The sequence below is a fragment of the Canis lupus genome, chromosome 26, assembly GCF_048164855.1.
Source record: "Canis lupus baileyi chromosome 26, mCanLup2.hap1, whole genome shotgun sequence".
Classification (NCBI taxonomy): domain Eukaryota; kingdom Metazoa; phylum Chordata; class Mammalia; order Carnivora; family Canidae; genus Canis; species Canis lupus.
Window position 1 is genome coordinate 16,308,777 of NC_132863.1, and position 8,625 is coordinate 16,317,401.

General features: G+C 39.3%; 1 protein-coding gene across 1 annotated transcript in view; it reads left to right on the plus strand.

Moving 5' to 3' along the window:
* Positions 1-6,908, plus strand: part of TMX4 (thioredoxin related transmembrane protein 4) — a 52,063-nt gene extending 45,155 nt beyond the window's left edge. Inside the window, exons 7-8 of the mRNA XM_072800104.1 lie at positions 1,319-1,382; positions 2,734-6,908. Of these exons, the coding sequence (XP_072656205.1) occupies positions 1,319-1,382; positions 2,734-3,092 (423 nt within the window). The 3' untranslated portion in view covers positions 3,093-6,908. The remainder of the gene's footprint in view (positions 1-1,318; positions 1,383-2,733) is intronic.
* Positions 6,909-8,625: the final 1,717 nt, after the last annotated feature.

Here is an 8,625-nt window from a genome sequence, read left to right on the forward strand (position 1 = left end):
AGCCCCCATGGTCCAATTTGTTGTAGCTCAGAGGAGCCAGGCAGCTGTTGCTGTCCATCTACCCTAGACTATGCCTCGGGTCTTAAATGCTGCCTCCTTCACGTGGTCATTCTTAGTTCTTCCCAGACCTATAACAGGTTGTTCTAGCTGTAACTCTGAAATATCTGTCAAAATGCTTTATTCATTTTTCTTATGGAATTCATGTTCCATATTGCTTCATAATTAAACCGCCATTTTTCCCCTTTTTCTGAACCTCTCCCCACAGAGGTTAACCTGACATCTTGAACCTAATGAACCAAATTTTAAATAAGTAATAAATGAATATATAGATGATAATAATTCTGAACATAAAGGAGCATACTCATTTGATGTTTATGAAATTGAATCAGAAGTACTATAACTTCTTTAGAGTCCTTAAAATTTTATAGCACCATTAAAACACTAATGTCTGAAGTAGTATTACTATTTTAAAGACTGGGCAATTATTCAAAGTAGGGGTAAAGCTGGGGAGTTAGCTAGGTACAAGGAGAAGTAGATTGTCCTTACAAACAGAGAGCTTCTTCCTCGTTGGATCTTTGTGTTGTGGGGTGCCATAGGGGAAGATGTGAAGAATTGGCTACAGCTTATCCCGGGCCCAGCTAATCGTGCCAATTGACATAACCTGTAACTCCATCACCATGGCCTAGGCGGGGCGTGGAACAGGGACTGGGATGAACCTGCTCCTAAGGAGCTTGTATAGTTTCTCAAGAGAGGGATGTTTATAGTAAGTAGACAGTGATTCATGCTGCACTAAGGTCAGAATGAAGCCAAGACAATCACAGTCTAAAATAGTGTTTGGTTCATATCATCAATGACTTTTCTCACAACTTATTTCTGTAGAAATTTCTTATGGTACTCTTAAGAATTCTAGAGCCTGACATAGTCTTTTACTCAATCAGTGGTTAGCCATTGGTGAGAGGCAGCTGTATGCAGACTAATTTTGTTTGGCCAAAGGAGTGTTTTTTAAAAAGCCATTTTAGACTTGGCTCATAGTATCTCTTTTCTTATACTTGATTGATTTATTGATTTTTAGTGGACTCTTTATAGATATTTGACTTTGTGTCCTGTTAGTCCTTTATATAGTAATAATATTTTCCTGTTTTGTTACATTTGAAAAATAGGAGATTCTTAATTGTACCCATGTCTTTTTTGAGGACTTTTGACCAACTGCTAATTTTTTGTTTATGAATATCTGGTTATAGAACCAAGGCCTAAATTTGAGATACTTTGGTAATAAATGTCACAGCTAGTCACTGTAAAATTGCTTTTTTCCCTCCAGGTCCTGGTGGTAATATCAGAATGTTTCTATATACCACTTCCAAGGCGTTTATCTGAACATGCTGGTAAGTGTGATAAACCTCTGTGATAGAGTATTTTTGGAATTCTCTGGTGTGCCCTTTTGTGCTCAAAGAGATACTAGATTCTTCTTCCTGATTTGCATCACCATATCCAAATTCTTTGAAATATGTTCTCTAGATCAGATATGAAGAAAAATTCCCTTTTTTCTTCCCTGAAATTAGGGAATACTTCATTTTGGCAATTATTTTTTCCCTTTAAGTGTATGTCCTTCATTAATTAGTTGACACCTCTTCCTTCATCCAAACTGGAATGAAGGAGGGGAATGCCTATTTATTATAGAGTTTCAGCTAAGTACCAGTAACTATCCTAAGTCCTGTAAAAAGTCTCCCCAAATCCTTGCACTGCACCACACGGTTTGTGGGACTCAATAGCCCTGGATTTGCATGTTTGTTTGTTTTTTTAAGATTTTATTTATTTGAGAGAGAGATAGAGGAAGTTGAGCAGGAAAAAGGGAGAGGGAGAAGCAGAACCCCTGCTAAGTAGGGAGCCCAATGTGGGACTTGATCCCAGGACCTTGGGATCATGACCCAAGCCGAAGGCTGACGCTTAACCCACTGAGCCACCCGGGTGCCCCGGATTTGCATGTTTTTATTCCTAGCTTTGAAACTTTGCATGAGGAAAGACTTCTTTGAGGCTTTAAAATGGTTGAATTTTATGTGGGAGTTTAACTAAATAAGCTGCTATTTCTTTTGAGTTCTTGAAGTTTTCTAGCTAGGAGACTTCCATAGATAATTAGAAAATACATTATATTCCATAGAATTCTTAGAAGTCACAGAAACTCAGTTTAAAGTAATTTAGGGGGAAAAAAAAGAGGAAAAAATTTTAACTCACATACCTGAAAGATCCAAGGATGTTCTGATTTCAAGCATAGCCCAAGGGATGTTAGGTTTCTCCTTCTATGTGGCTGATTCAGTGGCTGTTAACAGCCCGGACTCACATATTATCAGTTTAGCAATTCCTGTAGAAAGAGAGAAGGCTTTTCCTCTCTACTCTGGGCAAAAGCTCCTGGGAAATCCTGTGATTTGCTTGCTTAAGTCACATTTCTCACCAATCACCATGACCAATGATTGGGTCTGAGGGTTCTGGAAGGTACAAAACATAAAGCATGAGAGAACCTTCATCTTTCCTGCCCTGGTGCTCTACTAAAGCCAACAGGGTCAGTGAAATCTCCAGATGGAGCTAGGACACCACCAATCAGAGATCTGTGCTGGGTGATAACATAGCTTCAGATTGGAGAACACTGTCATGTGCCCCCATTTCATTTCTTGCCTAAACACAATCAACTGCTGAATGATCAGTTTATTCAGAGGATGTTCCCTTCTTTTCCCTCCATAGAGCAGACTCAGAGGCCAGAGGATGCTCACAAAGCTGAACAGCTGCAGGATGCAGAGGAGGAAAAAGAGGATTCAAATGAAGAAGAAAACAAGGACAGCCTTGTAGATGATGATGAAGAGAAAGAAGATCTTGGTGATGAGGAGGAAGCAGAGGAGGATGAAGAAGAGGACAGCTCTGCTCCTCCTGTGGGTGAGGGGAGAAATGACACCCAGGGCCAAGGGCCCCTGAGAGAAGTCCAGCAGGTGGGCGAACTTGAGCCTGAAGAACAGGTGCCTGTGTGGCCCAGCTCAGTCCACGCGGAAGTAGCCGAAGATACATTGAGGCAGCGCAAAAATCAGCATGCTGATAAGGGACCATAGGTCTAATGACAGTATTTCAGAGAATTCAGACCAAAGGAATAGGTCAGCCTCCCTCTGGTCTGCAGTGTAAATCAAATCCTTATTTTTTCCTGAATGAGCAAGCTTCTCTTAAAAAAAACGATCTCTAGTCGTGTAGTCTCTGGCATTAAGCCTCATGTATATTAATGAGAGTCTTTCAGGCATGACAATCAGGAAACAGAAAAACAGACAAACATGATGTTGGATCTGTTGGGGGATTTGGCATGGGCACAAATTCATTGGCTTGGGGCTAGAGAGTTTTGACCAGAGAAAGCACCCTGCAGGCGCCATAAAAAGAAAGCAAAGCAACACGACCATGCTCACGATGCATGGGAGGTCTTGCAGAAGTCTTGTGTTAAGCATTTATTTTTGTCAAACTGTAAGAAACACAGCCACCACGGTACAGAGACACTCTTTTAGAGCTAGAAATTGAGAGGGCCCTGGGTATTATGGTAGAAAAGAGCTTGGATGTCATTCCAACTCTCTAAATCTCCTTTGTTATGATTTATTTCTTACTTTTAGTATTTCCAACTTTCCCACCACAGGCCTGCAGGCGCCCCACACTCTTCACAATACTTCCTCAGTGAGAGGCCTCAGACAGCGGCCGCTTGACATCAGTGGCGTTCATTCTGACTTAAGGGTTTACATAATCCAGAACCAAAGCCCATGAAGCCGTGACTGCCAAGCATCTTGAATGAAATGTTGTAACCTTTGGAGATTCAAAAGGAAGTAGGGATTTTACAGGAGAGATTTTTGTTGTTGTTTGCCAAAATGTAGTAATTTTTTTTCAAAAGGTTCCCATAGCAATATTCTTTTTGAAGCCAGAAGTGCCCTAAGTGTTGCCAGTATAAGGTTGTCTTGTGAAGAGAACTTGAATACTTTGTTGTTTTGCTTCCATCTCAAGGGGTTCCCTGGCTCTTGAGCCACTTTAATATTAACTGCAAAACCATTTCTAGTTTTGTTTCAGTGATGTGCTTTTGGTGAAAGAATTAATGAAAGTGAATATCTAGAAATGAAAGATTTGGTTTCGTTTCCTCCTTCCTTAATCTTGTGAAGAATTTTATCCCTGTAAATCTCTCAATACTCAATCTACTAAAAGCACCCTGGGGGCTCAATTTCTTTTAAACAATCCATCCATCTACTTCTGCCTTACCTGATTTATGTCTTAGAATAAATTCATAAAATTAGATTCCAAGCTTATGAAAGATGTCTAAAGTTGATCCCACACCCCTTGGGTCCAGACAGAAAAACAAGTAATCCAGGTTTATGAAATTCGAAAAGTTTCTGTCGTCTTTATAAAGAAATATGCAGTATACTCCTGTCTGACTGTTTAGGTAACCCTTACCTCGTATTAACTTTGAACACAGGCTCCCTGGAGGAGGGGGAGGTGCTGAAATTCTCTACCCTCAAGTGGTTGACCGGGCCTGTTGCAAGCCCCACACAAAGGGAGTTATTATTCTGATAGAATCCAATGTTTAGAGATGGTTATTTTTCATCTTTCTAACTCAGTTACCTGACAGTCTCATCCCCTAGTACTGTGAGGTTCATGAAGAGTCGCCACTAGTTTTTCTCTTCAGACAGCAGCAGCACCTTGTGTTGGAGACCATCACAGAGCTGACAGACTGGGGAAACCTTGACTTTGGCTCATTTCCTGCCCCGCCTGCTATGTCTCTAACACATCCTCAGCCCAAGCACCCTAGTTCTGATGATGGCAGCTCCGTCTCCCTGATACTGGGAAGCTTTTCTGGATCATTGCTGAGCAGGGCCTGCCCACCTGTCACTGGATTTCTGTTCTCTTACAATCAGCTGAAACAACATTTTCAGAGATCATTAAGTTCAAGTTCAGAAGTATGGCATAAGAAAGGTTTCGTAGTTTGGCTTTTTGTATCATACGTCCACCTTTCCTACTCCTTTTATTAAAACTTATTTTTTTTTCTTTGTAAGTGGAGTATTTGACCAGAAGGGAAGGAATGAAGAAATAAAATCCACTTTAGCTTTTTATAAATGTCAGCCCAATTTCCAATTGGACCCCGAATAATACCTAATTATACAACAAGAGAAATGTATGTTCTTTCTCAGCAACACTTAAAAAAAATTGGAGGAAGAGGAGAAAATAGTTTGGAGAAGAAGATCCATTAAAAGTTGAAGCCTCTGTTGCTATAGGAACTTTTTTTTTTTTTTTTTTTTTTTTTTTTTTAACATCCTGGCAAAAGATAGGGTTTTTACTAAATGGCCTGATAAGTACACATCTAATTTAATTTCTTTCCACTTAAGGCCTTAAGGTTTGTTTTCAATATTTACTGCATATAAGACTAAAGGAAAAAAAGTCAACCTAAAATAATTTAAAATTTGATTAATATTTCAATAGGCTTTTATGGATTTTTCCTGTAGATAATATGTTTCATCCAGAAGTCAAATATGTGGAAACATGATTTTGATTTAAAAAATAAAAGATAATCATGCTTTCCTATGTTGCAATATTGGCTGTTTAATTACAGAGCAGTATTTTATATAAATCAAAATTAGGAAAATTAAATAAAAGTGACTATAGATTTTGGAGTGCGGGTGCAGTGCGTTATATGTGAGTAGTTGGAGTGGGGGTTCTTTTGTCTGATGATAGGGAAAGTTTGAAACTTCTACCTAACTTCTTGTTAGTTTCTTTTATCATTCATTTCTTGTTAGATCTGTTAAACTACCCCAGCTTGCTTAGAGATCTCATTATGGAAGCTGTGGACAGCTAGTCCCACTTCTTTCTTTCCCTTTGAAGTATAAACACTGAATGGGGTGATAGGCAAGGTTCATTGACTACACAGATCCCTGCACTTCAGGAGCATGTATGTACAGCCTGATATGGTGCATCTGAGCCCTGTTAGTTACAGGCCCCTTTCACTATAAAAAAGAAATCCAAAATAACGACTGTAATAAAAAGTAAACAAGCTTTAGCCAGGTTGCCTTTTGACAGTGGAGAAAGCCAAATTTTGACTTTTTTGTGGCCAAACCCTTTGTTGATAACTAACTATGGCATTGTTATAGGATTTGAGTATATATAAGCCTGCAGAGCCTGCATCCTGTGATACTTTTGGGGGGGAGATAATAAAAATGTCTTCTAAGGTGAGCACTTAGCCTTCATGACTTTTTATGACCAAGTCTTTAAGAATGGAGCCTGTATGCTGCTTTATAGGATGGCAAACGTTAAAGAGCCCCCCCTCCCAAAAAAACCACATAGAAACAAGAGTGTATACCTGAGATTTCAGTATGAAGTATTAAATTGGCATGAAGTCAGAGAAAGAAGGGAAAGACTGGTGCTTTTGCTAATGTGTATCAACTATCTCTGTCCATCTTGGTGTTGAAGTGTTATTTCTGCCAGTATTATAAACGTGTAACAGATTCATCCCGTCAAATACAACATTTTTGGAAAGTATTTATGTAAATCTTTTGTGCCAACAGTAAAGTTCCCTCTTGTTCAGTATCTTTAGTCCTACATTTTGATCTTCAGAAGATCAGTTTGTCTTCAAAAACCAAATAATGAACCTTGAATGGGGCAGCTCTTTGAAGAGATGCGGTTGGAAGGCCTTTCGTGTTTCAGACCAGGACATGGCCTTCAGATAGCTTCTTCTCGGTCAAGTTTCATGTGAACGGTGCCACTGTATATATGTGATTCAGATAATTTTCCCATGTTTCCAATGCAGTTTAATTGTATTTGTTACTAAATAGCTTCTTTGTGCAAATGCAGTTTTTACACTAAAAATACTGTTTATTTGTATTGTAATGCATTATAAATTCATTATTTATATTCTTTGTAATAGTCTTAATTATTTAGTTCAGTGATATTTAATGATTCTTTTCTTCCTCCATGTGTTCTTTGCTTCCCCAGATAGCATCTGCAGCATCTGGAATGGGGAATCAAGATATGAGTCTCAAGCAGTACATTGCTTGAATTACAAATCACCTTATCACAAAATTGTATATAATCTTTGATCATATGTTTTATTTTATTGTGAACTTCATTTTGCATCCAAACGTAATGAGAGTGCTAAGTAAAATCAAAACTGTATTGCTTTCATAAAAGTATTTTCACAAAAGTCATTTGCCTAAGCAGTGAAAAATACTGCTTTGTTAGAAATAATTTTCATGTGCCCATCCTCCATCCGATCTGTTTGCTCGCCTCTTTCTCTTTCTTTCTTTCTTTCTTTCTTTCTTTCTTTCTTTCTTTCTTTCTTTCTTTCTTTCTTTCTTTCTTTCTTTTTTTCTTCCTTTTCCTTTTCCTTTTCTCCCTTCCTTCCTTTCTCCCTTCCTTTCTCCCTTCCTTCCTTTCTCCCTTCCTTCCTTCCTTCCTTCCTTCCTTCCTTCCTTCCTTCCTTCCTTCCTTCCTTCCTTCCTTCCTTCCTTTTCTTCTTGACTTGGTGAAATGGAAACCATGTGTCTTTTAGCTGCCCTGAAAAGTGCATCAAACCAACAACAAGTGCAAAGATCCAAGACTTCCTCTTTGTTTTAGGCATTGTGTTGCCTTTAGAAACTCATTTCACTCACTGCTCAGGTCCCTCTCGGCCCTGAGGTCTGGAGGTGGCCAGGGCTGGTGCAGATGGCAAAGGATGCTGCTAATCCTTCAAGACACTGTGGACTGACCTGGTCTCCTAGGGCATTCAGAAGACTTCCCATCACTGTAGCATTGAAAAAGAAAGGAGATGATGGGATCCTCTCAAACCCCCTAAGGGTCTGAACCATGGATATTGGATTTTTCACTTTTGAAAGATAGTAGGAGGATGTGTAGTAAGGAGAAAATGTTTAAACTTCCATATCACAAGGTCATTCCCTCAGATAAACTGTCTCAGAAGGCTCATTTGTCTATATGGAGAAGAACATCCATTACGCTATGTCTCAGCCTATGTGAATTTGGTCGTACATCCTTGGTGGGAGCAAACCCTGCAACTTTTGAAGTAAAAAACACTGAATTGCAAAATGTAATCCCCTGCTTTGCCCCAATCTTGAAGACTCTGGAACATATTCCAAAGCAATAGGAATTCTTTCTTAGAACATGTGAATTTCTCAAGATTGATAACTGTATTAGATAGTCTAGGCTGTGAGGCTGTGTTAGCGGAATCCTAAATCTCAGAGGCTTTTTTTTTTTTTTTTTTTTCCTCTCAGAGGCTTTAAGAATTTTATGTCTGTTTCACATAGGTCAGGTCAGCCATCTCAGATAATAGTAGCTCTCTTCATGCAGGTTTTTCTGGGACCCAAGTCAGGACAGGCTTGCGGTCTGACCTGTGGCTTTTAAGGTGACTAGGGTTATTTTCATCCCACCAGTCTGAAGGGAAAACGATATGAAAGAGTGTGTCTGGGAGATTTTAAAGCCAGGCTGCCAAGAGGCACACACTACTTCTTTACTCGTTCCTATGAGAGCACTTAGTCACAGGGTCACACCTAACCAAAAAAGAAAGCTAGGATATGTCATCTTGCCATGTGCTTAAGAACAAAGGGAAATTAGAGGGCTGGCCTCTCTGCCCCAGGGACTTTA